The sequence below is a fragment of the Pezoporus occidentalis genome, unplaced genomic scaffold, assembly GCF_034315485.1.
Source record: "Pezoporus occidentalis ecotype Australia unplaced genomic scaffold, CSIRO_AGI_Poc_V1 ctg19, whole genome shotgun sequence".
NCBI classification, from domain to species: Eukaryota; Metazoa; Chordata; class Aves; order Psittaciformes; family Psittacidae; genus Pezoporus; species Pezoporus occidentalis.
Window position 1 is genome coordinate 1,618,328 of NW_026913748.1, and position 20,754 is coordinate 1,639,081.

At 42.5% G+C, this 20,754-nt stretch overlaps 1 protein-coding gene across 1 annotated transcript; it reads left to right on the top strand.

Moving 5' to 3' along the window:
- Positions 1-4,873: 4,873 nt before the first annotated feature.
- Positions 4,874-19,969, top strand: LOC134162507 (protein mono-ADP-ribosyltransferase PARP12-like). The gene is made up of 12 exons (XM_062616384.1): positions 4,874-5,272; positions 6,388-6,523; positions 8,177-8,471; positions 9,428-9,526; positions 11,405-11,528; positions 13,069-13,264; positions 13,863-13,983; positions 15,454-15,550; positions 16,456-16,534; positions 17,729-17,859; positions 18,563-18,714; positions 19,518-19,969. The coding sequence occupies exons 1-12, from the start codon at positions 4,935-4,937 to the stop codon at positions 19,790-19,792; spliced, it is 2,043 nt and encodes a 680-aa protein (XP_062472368.1). The 5' UTR covers positions 4,874-4,934; the 3' UTR covers positions 19,793-19,969.
- The last annotated feature ends 785 nt before the right edge of the window (positions 19,970-20,754 follow it).

Here is a 20,754-nt window from a genome sequence, read left to right on the forward strand (position 1 = left end):
TATGTGTTCAGCGATGGGAAGGTACTTAAATTCAAAAGCAGCTCTGCAAACCTCTATGCATCATAGCCTGTTCTCCTCGGTTTACTTTTGTTCTTGGGAAAAGAGATAGAATGATAGCTCTGCTCCAGAGCCTCGAAAAACTCATTCTAGCAGCAAAGCAGGAATAGCAATGTGAACTTCCTTGTGATACACACAGCAACACATTCAAATCAATTGCAATGGTGCACAGCTACCTGCAAATACGCCCTCGACCCTGACCTTACACTGCTCTCCTCTGTACTTCTTTCACTCTAATGTTGAGATCTGCATTGGTGTTGTTGTTCATACCTATTTTATGCTGAGAAATATGCTGTATTTCTGTCAAATGAGTGAGGGACTTTTTAGATGCATGAAGAAAGGAAGTGTGGAGTGCAGTTGAAACAGCTACCTGGACAGCACAGTGGTGCTTTAAGGTCTTTAAGATGTAAAAGGCTCAGAACCAGTTAGATAGGATAAATTTAGGGTACTAAACAGAAAAAGTAAATGGAGGCTTAGTGGGAAGAATGGGAGATGTTTAGCACCATGCTGGCTTCAATGCTCTTTACACAAAAGGGTTTCTTAAGTTTTGGTTCAGTCAAGATACCTCTTACTGACATGGCAGTATACATCATTAAACAACAATTTGAAAACATTAGACAAAACACCAAAATTACGAGGCTTCCCCCCATGTTCTTAAAAATTCAGGAGGGAAATGGCCAAATTTGGGGTTGGACCAGATGACCTCTTTTGGTCCCTTCCAATCTCAACTTTTCTATCTCAACTGCTACTATCTGTGGTGTCTGATCTCTCACTCAGAAGTGCTTAGCTGTCAAAAGACTTTCAGTAGCAAATGTGGCACCTGGATCACAGGGGGGATCCTGAGAATTGCACAGCAAAAAGCCAAATCACTGAAAACTACGATTTGGAACAGAAGGTACTGGAAATAGAAAATATTAAGGAACAGCCAGCAAGGCCTTTTTAAATTTATACCTCAGAAATACACGGGAACTATTTGATGTCATCAACAAGTATGTAGGCAAGAGTCAGAAGAGTTTGTAGAGTTGACTTAGATTTCCTAAAGCTCTCCTCAGCAGAGGGCAGTCTCCCAGGGCAGGCCTGCTCAGCCCTGCACTTGTCATCATACTCATAAATCATCAGGAAAAGAGGCTAACATAGGAAGATATGACAAGAATACTATATTATTCAGGAAAAGAGTGACTATGGCAAGCTATGAATGACCCTATAGTACACTGGATGATGAAACAACAGCTGAAATTCAGTGTAGATTTAGATGAGAAGGAAGAAGCTATGCTGTATTCATATGGATAGTGACGGCTTCTGAACTACTACCAGTCAGGAATAAGGTCTAGGGAAATGGGATCATTCTCTGTAAACACCAGCTCCAACTCATATGCTGAGAGCAGCACCATCAGTTCAAAGCAAGATCAACACACACAGAAGCCAGAATGGACAGGAAAAGATAAAGGTCATTATCTAGCTGTCACCACCTAGAGCTGCTGTCTCCTGCAGCCATGGTATTCTGAATTATTCTATATTAATCCTCTAGAAGTTTCTTCAGAATGTCCTGATTTGGAATGGATAGAGTGCATTTTCTTCCTGATAGCTCATACAACGCTGTGTTTTGGCTTTAGTCTGAAAATAATGTCAATAACGCACTGATGTTTTAGCTGTTGTTAAGCAATGCTTATCCTGATCAGCGACTTTTCAGACTTTTATGCTCTTGAGAGTAAGGAGGGACACAAGAAGCAGGGAGGGAGCAGAGACAGGACATCTGAACAGAGCTAGCCAAAGTGGTATTCCACACCATCAAATATCATGCTCAGTACATAAACTGGGGAGAGTTGGCTGGGAGGGGTTGATTCCTGCTCAGGTAGGGCTGGGCACTGGTCTGCAGGTGGTGAGCAATTGTATTGTGCATCACTTGTACTTCCTGGATTTTATTCCTCTCTCTGTTATCCCCCTTTCAATAATAATATTAAGATTAGCAAAATATTATTATTATTAATAATAACAATAACAATGATAATATAGTCCATTTTAATTGCTAACCTGTTTTTATTTCAGCCCACACGTTTTGCCTTTTTGCCGATTCTCATCCCCACACCCAGCTGGCGTGGGGGGAGTGAGCAAACATCTGCATGGTACTTAGCTGGTAACTGGGGTTAAACCACAACATCCACTAACTTACGGAAATGGTGCAGACCAAACTTACAGGCTGGAAGGTTTAAATGCTACTGTAGGCTCAAACTGGACGTTTAAACTAACAATAGTGTGTGTGTCTTTACATAGCAGCAAACTGTTCTAACTTGCTAACACGCAGAGAGAAAAGAATGTTCAGCTGATGGAGGAAGGAATGTCACAGGAATGATAACCACTAAGAAGACAGTAAATAAGACCACAGATGCTGGCCTTCAAGATAGCAGAGTGGCTCCTGATGTGGAACAGAAAAGAAGCAAGGGCATATCAACTGATAACTCAGCACTAGGACCTTGCGAGCGTGCACAGGCAGAGAAGTCATTTGGTAAACACAGTGAGGAAGACTATCCGCGACCAGCAGAGACCCCCATGCAGCAAGAAAGCGCATGCATAATTAGGATGCAAACAGTATAATTAGTTCCCAGATGTCTCATGCATATGTAAAGAATTTCCTGGAAACACTGTAAATATGCACGAGTATACTGAATATACAGCTGCTGCTGGCAAGTAAAGGGTGTGGTCACCTTTGCAAAATTATTAATATGTGCACCCAGTGCTGCAATAAAGAATGCTGTTTTCTAAAACTCCAAATTGAGTCTTACATGGTTTCTCTGATCCAATTTTATGGTAATACTATCAGCTAATTCAAAAAGCTTTTGAAGCTAATCCAGCAGCAGCCAGACTGATGGGGCTTTTGTGCTTCCTGGTGTGATTCAAGGGATGCCCACACTGTGACAGAGAAGGAAGAATGAGCACTGCCACCCTTGGCTAGGTAACTGCTCATAGGTACACAAGTTATGAGTTATGAGCTAGAGAACCGGCGAGTCAGAAACTTCATGAATGAATGAAGTGATGAGTAGTGAATTCACATTTTAGAGAAGTCTGTACAAAAGGGGCCTGAGCCCTTCTTTGACATGCTTGTCTTCTTTCCTAATGAGCTCATAAAGTTCAATTTACAGAGTGCATTGTCCTGTAAAATTGAGATATCCAAGAGAACTGTGACACTCCAACCTCAAAAGCAATCAACAAATTCAAACAGTAGGGATTATTAGGAAAGAAACAGAAGACAAAATAATAAATATTTTATTGAAAAAATGTATTGAAAAGCCACATTTGATGCACTCATATCTTGCGCCTCTTAAGGAAAGACTGTCTTCAGAACAAAGGAGGACAGAGACAGCCCACGCCATAGAATTACTTCATAGAATCATAGAATCAACTGGGTTGGAAAAGACTTTTAAGACCAACTCCAACCATTATCCCAGGACTGCCAAGACCACCACTAAACCATGTCACTGAAGGCCTCATTTGAACACTTCCAGGGAGGGTGACTCCAACACTTCCCTGGGCAGCCTGTTCCAATACCTGACCACCCTTTCGGTGAAGACATTTTTCCTAATACCCAATGGCTTGAGGCCATTTCCTCTTGTCCTATCACTTGTTACTTTGGAGAAGAGACCCACAACCACCTCATTAGAGCCTCCTTTCAGGCAGTTGTAGAGAGCGATAAGGCCCCCCCTGAGCCTTCTCTTATCCAGACTAAACAAGCCCAAGTCTCTCAGCAACTCCTCATCAGACTTGTGCTCCAGACCTTTCACCAGCTTCATTGCTTTTCCCTGGACCTGCTCCAACACTTCAGTGTCTCTCTTGTAGTGAGGGGCCCATAACTAAACACAGTATTTGAGCTGCAGCCTCACCAGTGCCCACTACAGGGGGATGATCACTGTCCTAGCCCTGCTGGCCTCACTATTGCTGATAAAGGCCAGGATGCCATTTGGCTTCTTGGCTGCCTGGGCACAAGCTGGCTTATATTCAGCTGGCTGTTAACCAATACACCCAGCACTTTGCCTTGTCCAACCTCATACCACTGGTCACAGCCCACCAATCCAGCCTGCCCAGATTCCTCTGCAGAACCTGCCAACTCTCCAGCAGATTGACACTCCCACCCAACTTGGTGTTGTCTGCAGACTTTCTGAGGGTGCACTCGATTCCCTCATCCAGATCATCAGTGAAAATACTAAACAACACTGGCTCTAACTGATCCCTGAGGGACACCACTAGTGACTGGTTGCCAAATAGATGTGACACCATTTACCACCACTCTTTGGGCTCGACCATCCGGTCAGTTTTTTACCCAGAGAACAGTCCTCCTATCCAGGCCATGAGCAGCCAATTTCTCCAGATGGACACTGTGGGGGACAGTGTCAAATGCTTTACTAAAGTCGAAATAGACAATGTCGACAGCCTTTCCCTCATCAGCCAGGTGGGTCACCTCGTTGTAGGAGATCAGGCTGGTCAAGCAGCATGTGTCTTTCATGAACCCATACTGAGGCTGCCAAACATATGCCAAGGGGAGCACAGCATTGCACCGACATTGCTCCTTTATCACCTTTTTCATCTGGGACACCCGTTCTGCTGGAGAACCTCAGCTTCAAGAAGCCATTCAAATTAGGGTTAGGGTAAGGGTTCAGAGAGCTACAAAGCCTACAGCTCCGGAGATCCTGGGGCTGCAAAAAGCAAGCCAAAGGGAACACAGCACGGCCTCAGCATTGCAGAGACCACTCTGGCTCTGCCGCTTCCTGGAACGGCTGTCCCCCGCCGCTGGTTTCATTTCCCAGCCTCCGGCGGGCGGAGCGTCCGGGGTGGGGCTGCCTGCGACCCGCACACGTCCAGGTGGGGAAGGCGGCTTCGCTGTGGCCATGGCACTCGCTACTCAAGCACTGCAGTTGCTGTGCGCCAGTGGCGGCTGCCTGGAGCAGGGCGAGCTCCAGCGGCGGCTGCCAGGCCGGCCCTCGGCGAAGCAGCTGGCTCTGGTGCTGCAGGATACGCAGCAGTTCACGCTAGTGCAGCGGCCCAGCGAGGCGGCGGCAGCGCCAGCGGCAGCTGCAGCAGCGGGATCTGGGACAGAGGTGGTGGTGTTGGCCACCAGCCCCGTACGGCTGTGCCAGGAGCACGGTGCGGGCTGCGATGGGCAGTGCGGGCGGCTGCATCTCTGCAAGTACCACCTGAAGGGGTTCTGCCGCAACGAGTACGAGAGGTAGGGGCGGCCTCCATCGCCGCTGTTCCGTCAGGGGCTGTGGCCGGGACCCGCGCTGTGCTGCCGGGGCACAGGGCAGGCGGGGGACATTTGCCCCTGCTGGGGAGGCTGTGTGCGGCTCCTTGCTCCCGGGCGCCGTTGAAGACTGCGCGGCCCGTTTTCATCTGGCCTCGGCAGCTTTCCTTCCCTGTAGGGGCCGGGGCTTCGTCTAGCGTCGGGGGGCCGCGAAGTGAAGCCGCGTATGCCCTGCGGTGGAGAGTGGAGCTGGGCGCCTGTATTGGCCGCCCTGTTGCCGGTGGTAGTCGTCATCGAACGCGGCTGTGGGAGAAGGAAGTGGTTTAGAGAAAAGAATGTTACTTTAACGAGTCGTCGTGGCACAGCGCGGGGGAGTGGCTGCGGCCGCCTCCATCTCTAGCTGTGGGCTGGGAGCTTGTGCTGGGCACCGGCTTGTTTCGGGGGCCTCTGCCTGTGGGAGGCTCAGCCTTCGGCAGAGTGTGACTCCTTCAGTGAAGAAAGGCCCCTCTGCTCTTCCCGTGTTGGAAATGCTCCTTTTTTACCCCACTTCCCCTCCCCGTTCCCCCAAAGGATTAGAGGCATAGGGGGTTGTTACACAGGCTTTAACGCTTCACAGGTTACAACGCTTCCTCCGCAGCTCACAACCCTGTCTCTGATGCTCTCACCCCATCCTTCCGTGACTGAGAGGGAAAGCTTAGGCCTCCCCTCCCCGCACACGCCGAGATCTGAGCACTTTGTGCTGCGTGGTGAAGGTGGGGAGTGGTTGTCGATTTGATTTGGATGGGAGGGGGTGCTACTGGGACGTTTTGGTGTCTTCCTTACCCATAGTTATGAGCTGCAGGTCAGAAATGCCAGTATTGTTAGACTATGCTAATGCTATAATGACTGTAAATCAGAAATAGCGTGGCAGTTAGCCTCATAGCAATTATGTAATCTGCTTAGCAAATCACATAATTGTTTTATCAAGGAGCAATACCGATTTTTTTCAGAAACTAGCTATTTTGGTGTGCTTTTTAAACTCTGTAGTGTAATGCCGATGGGGTAGCAAAATAGTGCTAGTCTGTTACACTTGTTTTGTACTTGGGTTTTTTCACTTGTAGGAAGGAATGCAGGTTTGTTCACAATTTCCACTCGAACCACAATCTCTTGGTTCTAAAACAGTATGGACTTGAGAGTTTAAATAGTGATGAACTTCGTCAGCTTCTGCTTCAGAATGATCCTTCCCTCTTACCTGAGGTGAGTAATATGGTGATTTTCTTGGCCTTGTGTTTCAGTGAGTATCGCAAAGTGGAAGAGGCTTGATACTAGATGAAGATGGTTAGGTGTCAATTTTGTTTGCATAATGCAAGTCTAAAACTTTAAATGTGTAGCCTTTGTTTGCGACTGTGGTGGGTTGATCCTGTCTGGCAGCTGAGCATTTGCACAGCCTCCTCACTTGCTCCCATCTCACCTGCCCCTAGCAAAGCAGGTGAGAGAACGCAAGAACAAAAAGTGACAAAATCTGTTAATGGAGATAAAGACGTTTTAGCAAGTGTAGGAAAGTGAGGACAAAACAAGTGTTGCAAAGTCACCATAGAATCATAGAATCATAGAATAGTTAGGGTTGGAAAGGACCTTAAGATCATCTAGTTCCAGCCCCCCTGCCATGGGCAGGGACACCTTACGCTAAACCGTATCACCCGAGGCCTCGTCCAACCTGGCCTTGAACACTGGCAGGAATGGAGCATTCACAACTTCCCTGGGCAATCTGTTCCAGTGCCTTACCACCCTAACAGGAAAGAATTTCCTCCTTATATCCAATCTAAACTTCCCCTGTTTCAGTTTTAACCCGTTACCCCTTGTCCTATCACTACAGTCTCTAATGAAGAGTCCCTCCCCAGCATCCCTATAGGCCCCCTTCAGATACTATGTTCCAGAAGCAGACTGATGTGCAGTAAGTGCCTGAGTGAGGGCCACTTTCTAAGAAGAAATGGAAGAAACAGCAGCACCCTCCCTTCTTTTTTTAATTTATTTTGGAGTATGATATTCTGTGGTGTGGAATATCCCTTTGGCCACTTGGACTGTGTCCTGGTTTCAGCTAGGATAGGGTTAAATTTCTTCCTAGTGGCTGGTACAGTGCTGTGTTTGGATTTAGTGTCAGGACAATGCTGATAACACACTGATGTTTTGGTTGTTGCTAATCAGCGCTTAGCCAGAGTCAAGGACTTTCCAAGTTTCTCATGCTCTGCCAGTGAAGAGGCTGGCGGTACACAATGAGCTGGGAGGGGACACAGCTGGGACAACTAACCCAGTCTGTCCAAAGGGATATTCCATACCATAGGATGTTGTGCTGAACAACAAAACTGGGGGGGGAGTTGGTCAGGGGGTGGCAGCCCACTGCTCAGAGACGGGCTGAGCATTGGTCAGCGGATGGTGAGCAATTGCATTGTGCGTCACATGTTTTGTATATTCTTTTATCATTATTATTGTCGCTTCCTTTTCTGAATCTATGAGTTTTAACCTGGCTGCTTGCTGGGATAAACCAGAACGAGTTAGCTGTCCCAGCTGTGTCCTCTCTCAGCTTCTTGTCTACCCCCAGCCTACCTAATCTGGAGAGGCCAGAGTGGAGAAAAAGAGAAAGCCTCCACACTGGGCAAGCAGTGCTCAGCACTATCTGAAGTATTGGTGTGTTATCAACACTGGTTTAGTCACAAATCCAAAACATAGGGTGGTATGGTCTGCTATGAAGAAAGTTAACTCCATCGTAGTCAGATCTGGAACGTCACCAAATTCAGGTCAAAAAAGTTCACTATTCCAAAACTAGAAAACCAAAGAGTTTGGGTAGTGACACCATAAAATCCACTTTGACCTTTAATTTTTATTTTTTTTTTATTTTTTATTTTGCTCAAGGTCTGCTTGCATTATAACAAAGGTGATGGACCTTATGGATCTTGTACCTATAAAAAGATCTGCACCAAACTGCATGTTTGCCAATACTATTTCCGGGGACAGTGTAGATTTGGCAGCAGCTGCAAGCGATCCCATGATTTATTACAGTCGGAATCTTATGATAAACTGGAGAGACACGGACTGAGCTGTGACATTATTAAGCAACTACCCTCCATTTATAGGAATATGTATGACATAAAAAATGGCAATGGGAACATGTATGACATGGAAGATAACATGTCTTCACCATTCAAAGGTAAATGATACCGTCTTTTGAAAACGTCAGAAGAGTTGCTATAGTCAATGTAACATTCTCACAGATGTCATAAAGAAAAAGAAAACTGAATTCACATCTTGATGTGTCTTTAAGGAGGGACCTTGACAGAGATCTGTCTTGACAAGTGAATTCAAGACGTATGGGTTCCTGAGAAGTAAAGTGCTTGGTGTTTCTAAAAATCATAAATCTGAGGTTAGACAAGCATATTGGGAACTGGAAATAGGGAGATCTTTTTGTGGTTAAAAAAAAAAAATAAAGGTAGAGAACTGTTAAAGAATAGGGGTGGCATTTACATGTGTGATTCTAAACTATTTTATTATTTTTTTCTTTAATGTCATGATTGCTTAGCACAGGAATTCACAGACAGCACTATCCCAGCTACTTCTCAGAGATGTAATATTTTGTTCTTTTCTTTTGAAGTTATTTAGGATTGTAAGTTAAGTATAATTTAGCAAGAAACAGAAAGATAACAGAATGAAAAATCCAAGTGTGTGTGTGTGTTCATCTCTGCTGTTCTCCTAAAGTTGCTTCTTCGCTTCTTGGTTGCCTTAGGCGTGTTTTTAATTTATGGAAATACCACATTTTGAGACTTTAGATTTTATAGCCGCCAGTGTGAACAGGGATGTGAAATGCATGTTTAACTCAAGTATATCTAGAAGTGTAAAAGCATTGGATTCTATTTTTATTTTGTGGTGAAAGCTAAAAACTGTGAGAAATGTAGCAGTTACAGAAAAGTCAAGGTCAGAAAGGATGGATAAAGGGATAGGACTTTTGAGTATACAAAGTTATCAAAGACTTCAGTGTCTTTCTGGAGCTGAATGCAGATATGTAGTTATATAAACACTGGTTTTAGTTATTTTCCCTACCTATAGGTGCACTTTAAAGAGGGCTTGTTGAAACAGTGTATTAATAAGGCTTATAATTTCCCCCTCTAGAGAGAAAACACAGCTCTAGCCGAGAGTCTTCAACTACAAATGATGATGAATTGGAACAGATTTGTTTATATCATCTGTACAGAGGTTGTGGCTTTAAAGGTAGGTTGTGATTGTAGCAAGTCCAGTCTATTTTCCTTTTCTCTTAAGAGGAAGTGATAGACATCTTTCACAGAAAAGGTAAACTTCAGAGCTTATTTTTAGTTAAATCTTAGCAAAATCTTGAATGCTAATAGGAAAGTGCTTGACCTGCTGGCTCTACCAAACAAAGGAGCTATTTTGTTCTACCCTGAAATTTGTAATATCCACCTGTGTTCACCTAAGGGATTGCTGAATGATAGGAGTCCTATCTCTGAACAGCTACAAAAGATAGTCTGAATTCTACGTTTATCCTTGTTTCTTCTCTCTCTGTTCCATTTGTTTGAGCCATCTCCCTTTCAAAATGTTCCCACTTACCTAGGAAAAAGGTTGCTGTGCCAACTTTCTTGTCTTTTTGTCATCCTTTTCCTTCTTGATGGTCTTGACCTGTAGTAGCTCCCTGATGTACCACACACCTTCTCATATGAACTGCGTGGTGCAGTCTCCTTGACTTTCCCTGTAATTTTGTCTGTTCTACCATGAAAGCCAGTCTTAAGTTTATGCATATGTGTACTGGTGGTGTGATCTTCACTCTTACTGAGAAGTGATGGCACCCTGACTCTTTTAAAGATTTCTGAGTAATACTTGTGATACCTTGGTCACTACTACCACTGCTCTTGTTCCTGTTGAGACCTGGACCCTTAGAGCCTTCTTGAAGGGTAAAGGACTTTAAACTAAGGGAATGATACCTATGTGTATGCATATATATGTCCAAAGACAGAAAAGTAGATGGTGGCTAACTGGGATGTATTGGAAAGTGTGAGACTGGGCATGCCGTAAATGATGTACAATATGGGGTGGATACTGCCCTGATTTCAGCTGGGATAGAGTTAATTTCCTTCCTAGTAGCTGGTACAATGCTGTGTTTTGTCTTTAGTTTGAGAACAATGCTGAAAATGCACAGCAGTTTTAGTTGTTGCTAAGCAGTGCTTATCCTGATTCAAGGACTTGTCAGTTTCTAGTTTCTGCTAGTTCACAAAAAGCCAGGTGGGAGCAGAGACAGGACACCTGACCCAACCTGTCCAGAGGAATGTTCCATACCATACAGCTTCATGCTCAGTATATGAATGGGGGGAGCTGGCTGGGAGGGGCTGATCGCTGCCTGGGGATGGTCTGGGCACTGGTCAGTGAGTGGTGAGCAATTGTGTTGTGCATCACTTGTGTGTCTTGGGCTTTATTCCTTTCTCTCTTTTTGTTATCCTCCATTATTTTTATTTTCTTAATTTCAATTATTAAACTGTTCTGATCTCAACCCACAGGTTTTATCTTTTTCCAGTTCCTCTTCCCCATCCCACTGGGGGAACCAGAGGTGACTGAGCAGCTTTGTGGTACTTAGTTGCCAGCTGGGGTTAAACCATGTCAGTCCTTCTCCTTCTATCCTTAAACTAAGCACTGTTTGTGTTTTTACTTCTTTTTATCTCAGTAGTACCACTTCAGGATTAAGTGGTTAAGCACAGATGTTTGCGTCTACACTGTTAATCTGTATATGAAATAGTAGCCTCATATAAGCTTGTGATCTCAACTCATTGTAAATTTTTATCTCTGAAACAGAGGACACAGGGTAGTCCTTCATCACAGCTCCTGCTAGCAATTTTGTTGCGCAAAAAGAATCTGTAACGTATAGAGAATAAACTTGTGTCTAAGATCAAAAATTAAGTTTTGAGTGTTCATGTTGAAAAATACTGAACTGTTGCTTGTAAAGATTCCATAGTTGAACACTTTCCATAGTCATGCATTTGATACTCTCACCAGCTGTATGTACATCCCTGAAATGTTGGCGTTTTTCTCATAACCTGTAAAACTAATGCATCTCTTACTTCTTTTTTTTTTTTTTTTTTGTAGACAAGTGTATCAGAACCCATTTTCACTTGCCATATAGATGGCAGGTATCTGATGGTAAGATCTGGAAAGACTTGAAGAATATGGAAGATATAGAAGAAGCATACTGTGAGCCCGCTTACACTGGGTATTAACTCATAAAATTTAATAATATTTGGAGTTTGCTATATTGGAGCAGGCCCTTAGTGGCTATAAATTGCTATGATTCTATTGCATACTATTGCATAAGTATCTTGATTTGGTATTCTGCTGATCTCACTTTCCTTATCTACTGTTTTTGCGAGATCCGTTGTGACTTAGGCCTGGAGTCCATATAGAACACTCTAGTTACCATACTGAGTTTGGCTGGGATGGAGTTATCTTTCAGCCCCTGAAGTGCCGTGTTCTGGGTTTGTGAATAAAACGGTGCTGATGGTGCACTGGTGGTTTAGGGATTGCTGAGCAGTATTTGCCCAGAGTCAAGGCTTTCTCTTTTTCTTGCTCTGACCTGCTCCTTTGCAGTGGGTAGGCTGGAGGCAGGCAAGAGTTTGGGAGAAGATCAGCCAGGACAGCTAACTTGAACTGACCAAAGTGATCTCCATACCCTGCAACGTCATGTCCAGCAGTAAAACCTGAGGCAGAGGAAGAGAGGTGTTTGTTTTTTTTTTTAACTGAGGTAGCTGCTGTTTGGAGGCTGGCTAGGCATTACACTGCCTTGGGAGGTGTGAGCAATTTGCTTTATTTGTTTATTCATGTGTACCCCCTTCTTAACTTATTGAACTACCTTTATATTGACCCACAACTTTTCTTGCTTTTGCCCTTCCTATTTTCTACCCTCTGTTGTGCCTGGGAAGGGAGGAGGAGTGAGCAAGTAGCTGCGTAGATACTTGGTTGCTGGCCAGGGTCAATCCATAACAGTTATGTGATTGTAAAAGTATAAATACTTCCTACTATTGCTAATGCTCACTAAGAATGGCTGGAAAACTGCAGAGAATGGTGATTTTTATCACTTGTGGGAATCTCTTTGGTTAAGCTTGTCAATACACAGCTTGACCCCATGATTAGAAATAACCTCCAGCTCCAAAGGTGAAAGAGAAGTATGGAAAGGTTTGGAAAGGATTTGCCCCTCCTGCTCCCTTTTCCCAAGTTCATATTGTGGAACTGGTAGAATACCTTGTGTGCCTGAGGTGAGAGATACTCTGGGGTGCAAAGAACATTAAGAATATGGAAATGCCATTAATGGTTTGGAAATTGTTACGTAGCACAAAGAGGGTATTGAAAGAGTCTCGTACCAGCATGCTGTGTCTCGTGCTGGAGAATTTACCTAGCCCTCTTATGTTACTTTAAAGGTTATTTGAAGCCATCCTTAAATTACAACACTGTTCTTTTTATAATATAGTTGTTTAGCAAGAAGAAGGCAGTGTATGTTTTCCATTGTTTCTGTTCAACTTGTGTAACTCACTAATTTATGAGTTGATAATGGTTACCGCCCATGGAACCACTGTGAGATGCAACACTGTAATACAAAAAATGCGCAAACACAAACCAGAGTTGGGATTGTTATGGAAACTGCAGGCTTCTGTTCTGCTTTTGAGTGATGATGACCCAATTTGCAAATTTATGGTGGGCTTCTGAACCTACCTGTAAAGCTTCACAAACTGTCTTTTTTTTTTTTTCATCCTTTATAGAATCGGAAACGTTGTTGCTGAAACTGGCAGTGTCTTGCCACGTATCTCTTTTCTGAATATGTCTTGTGGGTTTGAAAAGGTTAGACGTCTTTCTACAGCCTCTTCTGTGACCAAACCCCCTCACTTCATTCTTACAACAGAATGGATCTGGTACTGGAAAGATGAGTATGGCCTGTGGCAGGAGTATGGGAAAAAAGTAAGTGTGGAGAAATGGGGAGACTCTCAACTCTGTGTTCAAAGTGCAGAGCTACTGAGAAGTGCACAGCTGTTTATATCCTCTGGCTTATCACCCTCCTCCTCCTCTTTCCCTCTCATACTGTACAGATGGACTTAAGAGGCCTAATGGGATGGCTTCTCTGGAAATTTGATTGGTTCAGATAGGGGAGTGCTCACTGGTGAGCCACAAATATTATTGACAGATAATTCTTCAGTGAGTCATGTCAGATAGGCTCTCATTAATACATTCTTTTCATCGCTGCTCACTAAAACTTCTTTTTCTGAGGTTCCAGTAGTACTCTGTGCATCTTTGCTAAGGTCTAGTTGGTGAATGTGGGGTCTCAGTAGTAGTGTTTATAGCATACACAGCATAAGCTTAGGCTTCATAACACTGCTTGTTTGTTTTGGGAGATGTTTCAACAGCTTAATACATGGCTTTTGCCTGATAGCTACTATCATGCCCAAAAGCTGGTACATGTTTCAGCCACCATACCATATGACAGTTGTTAGTTTTTAAACTCGCTTGTATTTAAGAGACCAGGAGATATTTTTTTTTCCCTCTGGTTTTGGCCTGACAGGATGTTGACCATGTAGCCGCCACTGTCTCCAGTGAAGACCTGGAGAAAGCATATATAAGCAAATGTTCTCCAACACTGAACTTCAAAGCTGGAAGACATGAATATGAAATCAATTTTGCAGGTAGGTTCCATTTGCTTTGGGTGTTTTTTTTTATTTTGTCCTTCCCTCCCAGGTCTTTTGTGGTTTTTAAATTACATTGCTACAGGAGACAGGAGAAAGAAATTTGGACTTTGAACTGCAGTGCTTACAAAGACAGAACTTCTGTCAAAGTTCACAGGATAAGAGCTGTTCACAGAAGCAAAGTGGCGTTTCTATTCCTCCAAACCTTTTTTGAGAGGTTCTTGTGCTAGGTTTCAAAATGTCTGCCAGGAAGTCCAGGTGTGACATTGCCATTGATGTGCCAGCACAAATGGTGAGAAACTTCTGGAAGACTTGATAAGCCAGCTTCTGGTCTGCTTTAATCTCTGGCTTGCAGAAAAATTAATACTTTGGCGAGTTGTAGAGTCCAGATAATCTTTACCATGCAAGATTTATGTAGTTATTTTCTTTTCATAGCTCTGCCAGTCTGGAAAGGCTGAGGAAATATCTTAACTATATCAAAGTATACACAAAGATGTGTTTCCCAAGAGCTCAGGGTATTTAAGCCATTTGTGATGGCACTGTCCTTTCTGAGCTGTTGCCTTTCCAGGTATCCTTGTCAAAAACTGTGGGGAGCAGTGGTGGTGGGAATAGGCCTGCTTAGACTGTCATTTTGGTGTAGTTGCCTTTGATCCAACTTTTCAGTAGTATCTCATTCTTCATGGGAGGGGAAAAAAAGCAGAAAGGGCATGTGATAAGTTGCTTGTGATTTAATTGTAAGCTATGTTGTAATCTTTGTAGGATGGGGAAACTTGTCTGGCTTAGAAAAGAAAATTGCATTCTAAATCAATCTCTTTTCTAAGGTTTGGGCTTTTTTAGTAACTTAGGCAAATGTACGCCATGTAGATGTCTTCCAAAACTCAGTTTCTAGGCTTGGTTGTGGCAAGTGGTTTTGTTTGTCTTCTTCCAGTGTATCTCTCTAAAGATGGGGCCTATTTTCCTGGCTGCTACTGACTCTTAGTTGCAATACTGTGGCAGTAGCTAGAGGTTCCAAGATCCAGAAAGAATACCTCTAAAATTCAGATGGCTGTGACTTGCTTTTCTGTTGGTGGTCAATAAAAATGAATGACCTGTGATAGCTGTTAGGTTGCATTTATACTGTTTGAAATCTATAACTACATGTAGAAAAACAGTATCATGATTACAAATTGAGGAGGGGATGCAGTCCACAGAGCAGAAGTAGATACTATACGATTCTCGATTAAGTCTGGCTGACGGGACAATGAAGGGAAAATAGCTACCAGTGTCTATCATTCCTTTTAAAGTTAAAACTGAAACTGATTTACTCAGACCGTGGGTTCCACATCCTGCTTTGACTTCCCTTTGTGATGCTATAAAAAAGTCTTGGTCCCTTTTTTGTCAACATTTTTGACAAAATAACTTGGTGGCTGCAGTGTGAAGGCTTTCTAAGACATCTCTCTGATTGATCAGGGTTTTTTGTTTTTTCCCCAGACATGATTCAGAAAAACCTTCGCTACTCAACAAAGAGAGAGGTTTGCAGAAGGCCTGTATTTGTGTCTCCGGAAGAGGTAGAAAAAACAAGAGCCAGGTAAAGTGCAACTGCTCATTCTGAGGTGATGGATTTAGTGCATTGTGAATGGAGTGTCTTCCAAAGGTGTAAATAAGGTGGAGAAGTAGCTGTTAAGTGGATTGTGAAAGAAATTGAATGGGGAAGGGACATACATGTTGTAGACATTGTCCTACAACAATGTCTAGCCAGGGCAGTACTGCAGCCTGGCCAACAATTTTCAAGCAACTCTGGAACCTTGGGGATGAAGGAAGTTTGGGCTTGGCTACAGTAAGTGTGGAAGCATAGGAAATAATCCAACATGTATCAGTGTTGCAGGAAGCTGCTGATTAGAGGGAGCTCTCTTAATAGAGCCAGCTCATACAGATAGAAGCAATAGTGTTTATGCATACTGTAAAAATGCTTTTCTGACATCTGAGATCAGTAATTTTCAAAGCTGAGTAAAGTTCAGAAACAATTCTTCTATGAACAACCAGACAAGCTGAGAGGAAAATAGTATTCCTTACAGGTGGAGCAAAAGATGACAGTCTCTAAGGGGAGAAATTTTTCTTAAACACCACAGAAAAGAGCTGCTAAACACTAATTAAAATTGGGGTGGAAGTAGAGGGGAGGGTTGTTTGTATCTATCCTGTTTCTGCCATACTAATAGGATCCTGCATGTATTTTTATTTATCTATCTTACTGTAGCAGAGCTTTTATTTGTATATCTCATTTGACATCTTAATTCCTGCCATAAGTCTTGATGTGATGATTTGGAACAAATATTTCCATACACTGAAATGAAAGACAATTTTGAAATATTTCTTAATATGTTCAGTTGCCTGTATTCTCCCTAAATTTGGCAAAAATGTTTAGTATCATATGTACATAAAATGTAGGGATATGGTTCGTTTAATTACTTGTTTGTAATGTCTCGTAATGTACAGGAGCTCTAAATATGTAGAAGAATTTAAGGGCATTCCATCTCACTGGGACAAATCTGCTCTCCCTGAAGTGGGATTCAAGGTGTGGAGATTTTTTTTTTTTTTTTTTTTTTCCTCTCCATCAGTTTTGTCACATACAGGTTTGTTACAGTCACAACTTCAGTGTTTCTGTGCCCTTGTAGATGAACGTATCTTATGTAACATGTAGAGGTGTTGATAAATTTGGGTCTGGTAACTTGGCAAATTTGGCTGAAGCTTAGGCTGCATTAGCAAGACTGTTACTGGTGCCCAAGATAGATAGCTTTGAAGTCCAGCCTGTGCTGAAGCTTTTAAACTTCAGGGTAACCATTCTCTGAGCTGTGCGTAAGTAGACTGTTGCACATCTATGGAGCACTGCTGAAATCAGCAGTATTCAGGCTGGCATCATTTGTTAAAATGTACCACAACTCCAGTGGAGTGAACTTGTTTACCTTTGTAACACACCCAGTTAATAGCTGCATTGGTTTACCTTTGCTGGCTTCCTGCTTGCCTCCACCACCACCTCTGTCAACTCCAGTAACTATACCTACAGAAAAGATCTTACATGAAGATTGAAACTTTCTGACTTGCAAAATGCAAATCCTCAAGAAAGTTTCAATAAAAAAACATTGATGTTCTCGATCTTCCTTAGGAAAATATGCAATTAGAAAATTTTGCTTGCTTTCAGGGCAAGGCATGTAAGAAGCTGATTTTTTTGGAAGTGTGTCCCTACTCTTCCCTAAAATGGTTGATCAAGTGGTTGGCCTTTTCAATTTATTAAAAAACATAATAGGCATTGCAGTTTATGTTCACTGGCTGTAGGAAGTATAAAGATCTAAAAAGCATGGTTGTAGAGGTATTCTTTGATTTACTGCAACATAAATTCTCCGTATATGTGGGGTTTTTTAATCTGCTCATTTCTTCTATGTATTTAGGTACTGTTTGATATATGCATGCAAATGCATCTTGGGCCTAATATTCAGAGGGGCTGGGTGGGTGCACAGAAGCATACAGCTCCTTTAAAGTCCTGTGAGAGAGCAACCTGTGTGTCTTAAACACCAGGAATTAATGTACCCTAGATAAAAGCTCACTTACAGATCGGGCATCTCTAATCTGCCTTCTTTCCAAGAGTATTTTCACTGTTCATACCTCTGCTTCACAAAAAAGACTTTAAAGGTCTGACTAGTGCAGTAGGTAGGGTGGCTTTGTTACAGTTTAGTAAAAGATGAGAGTAGCTTTGTAATCTTTTTCCTTACAGCTGATTGAGCTTGACAGTTCTTCTGAAGAATATAAGAAAGTCAAGGTGGGCTTTCAACGCACAATGCCCACAACAGTTATTAAAAGGATTCGTAGAGTTCAGAACCCATCTCTCTGGGAGCTGTATCAGTGGTATGTGTAAAATACTGTTCTGGTATGTGTGCATGAAGTTTGTTGTTTCTGCAGTTAGCCATGTGCTAAAGATAGATGCATGCAATCCTGAAATGCAGCTGCATTTAAGAATCTGCTTCCACTCCCCAAATACCTAGCCAGGATCAACATGTAGGTAAAGTGGTACTGAAAAAAAGAAAACTCGGTCAAAACATAGTTTTGAATAGTCAGCTGAGCTCTGTGGGAGGAATTCTTGAACTTGAGTAAATCGTTCTGACTTCTGCCAGGCCTCAGTCCAGGACAGCTGCCTTCCACTGAAGAGTTGAAGCTGCTAATCACTTGCATCTGGCACAAACACTGGTTTGTAGCTGGTCAAAACTGAAGCAGCCTTCAAAACTAAATTGAAAACCCACTGAGGGAAAGCTTTAATGTGAACTCCTTTGTTTAGAAAAAAGTAACGCCAGGGTTCCTCCCTGTCTCCCAATAGGCAGTGAACGAAACAAAACATTTTTATTATTAAATATCTGGAGGCATTTGTGTGTAATGAAAGCATGTTTGTATACAACTAGACAGCAAGGTACTCTGTATGCCCAAAGTTTAGGCCTTAATGTAAGGATTGTCAGAATATACTCTTTGTCTAAAATTGTCTCTGAGTGCTGGTATGGCTAGAACCTATCTGGCTTCAGTCACAAAGGAACTGCAAATATACTGTTTCTTATTGCAGGCAGAAGGAACAAATGCAGAAAAGCAATGGTGGAAATGCTGTGGATGAGCGATCTTTATTTCATGGGACCAGTAGAAAATACATTGATGCCATCTGTCAGCAAAACTTTGACTGGAGGATCTGTGGCCTCCATGGGACAGTCTATGGCAAAGGTTGTTTTTCAGCTCCTTCACTAACCTTAGACTTGCTGAAATATTCTCAATAGTTACTGCAGAGCTGTAAAGTTGGGACACTGTGCAGCATTAGGGCTTGTCTCTGTGCTGATGTGGACAACATAGCACACAGTTGAGTTTGGCAATATGATCATTTGGAGATAAGGTATACTGAAGGGCCTTGCAAGAAGACAAGCATAGGAGGGGCCAGCTGTAGGGATGATTTTGCTAGAGTCCAGGCCTACTTGTGTTCTAATTTCTTCAAGCTCCTACAGGAAGGCAACATGCCGTTATTTGTTTTTTGGGGGTTTGTTTTTTTTTCCAGGTAAGCAAATGCCATCCTGGTTATAGGATATATAGCAAATTACATTCCTTTTCATTGTCCTGTGTACAGGAAAGGATCAACAAACCAAAGGGAATAGACAAGCTGACTGACTGACTACCCACCTGTCCAATCAAATACCTTCTAACTCTCAGAAATGTGCTAATCAGTAATAGTAGCCTCTGTCAGGAGAGGAAGTTAGATGAGATTGGGAAAGGTGGACACCTAGGGTCAAGAGGAAATCTTGAGGAATATGATATTTAAAACATCACTTTTGTGTGGCTTTTTTAGTATGTGTGCTGTGAAAAACAAGCATGTAGGTCATTTTCACTGAGAAGGACATACAGGACATATGAAGGCTTTGGGAAGGCCGTTCATGAACTGCTTAATGGATTTGCTTATGAATTTGCTTTCACATTGTATCATTTCCTTTTCTACAATTTGGTGTCTTATCAACTCTGTCGTGGTGTCTCTTCTGCAGGAAGCTATTTTGCAAGGGATGCATCTTATTCTGACAGCTACTGCAGGGAAGGCTCGCGCACCAAGATCATGTTTCTGGCCCGGGTGCTGGTGGGGGAGTTCACTGTTGGTGATTCTTCCTATGTTCGGCCTCCCATGAAGGACAGATACAGCTTCTATGACAGTTGTGTGAATAGCTTTTCAAACCCTTCTATCTTTGTCATCTTTGAGAAGCAGCAGATTTATCCAGAGTATCTCATAGAATACATTGACCAGGCATACGCTAAAATGCTGTAGCACCAAAACCTGTCATCATTATGTTTAACTGGTATAAACCTTTTTTTAGCACTGGCTTAAGAGAGAAAAAGTGATTTTTAGAAGTTACATAATTGGATAGGTGAGTGTTCAGAAACATTTATTCTCTGTCCTTTCTGTGCAGTAGAAAATGAGAAGACAGAAAGGATGCCTTAGAATTCTTAAAATCCTTTCCTGTCTCTTATTCTTTAGCAGGTTATCATATTTCCATGCATTACTAGAGACTTATTAATATATTAGATTAATTCACTGATGATTGTAACATGATGATTAGCAATGACTGCCAAGTTTAAACAATATTTAGTTATCTTTATTTCAGGATCTTTATATGTACTCATTGGTCAGAGACTCTTTTCTACCTGTTTATATTTTAACTCAAAATTTGATAAAACCTTCTTTTTTAGTAATCCGTCACCTGCAACAGTAGACATTCAAGTGTTTGCAAATAAATTTAAAACATGTACCAAAGACATGAAGCACAACAAGGGTTGCTTGGTGCTGTACTACTCAGCTGACCTACTCCGTCAAATAAATGATGTATTTTAGGTCTGTGAGAACACAAGTTTTTCATGACTTCGTACCTTTGTTTGAGAGTATGCTGGTGTGGGAGGGAGAAGAGGAAGGCAACTCACAGGTCATTTAAGAATATCATACTTAGGAGTGAAATGCAATGCTTGATTAGCAGCACCCTGATCCTGTGGAGCAACCTCATGATTTTCTTACAGTTGTTAGGATTGACAGTGGGTGACTGTCTCTCATGAGGAGTACAGCCCTCTAGTTGCAGGTGATGATACATTGGTTAGAAGTGTAATGGTGTGGTCTTTAAATTTTGTTGCAGGAAAAATGTGCTTACCTAGGGACTGGTCTTCAGCCACAGAGCTGAAATGCTTAAAACTCTGAAGATTACATTGAATATTTAATTGTTCCCAGAGAAGGACGTTACT

Coding starts and splice junctions, on each gene's coding strand:
- LOC134162507 (XM_062616384.1), top strand. CDS start 4,935: ATGGCACTCGCTACTCAAGCACTGCAGTTGCTGTGCGCCAGTGGCGGC. Junction 17,860..18,562: donor CTCTGGGAGCTGTATCAGTG/GTATGTGTAAAA, acceptor TTCTTATTGCAG/GCAGAAGGAACAAATGCAGA. Junction 18,715..19,517: donor TGGGACAGTCTATGGCAAAG/GTTGTTTTTCAG, acceptor TCTCTTCTGCAG/GAAGCTATTTTGCAAGGGAT.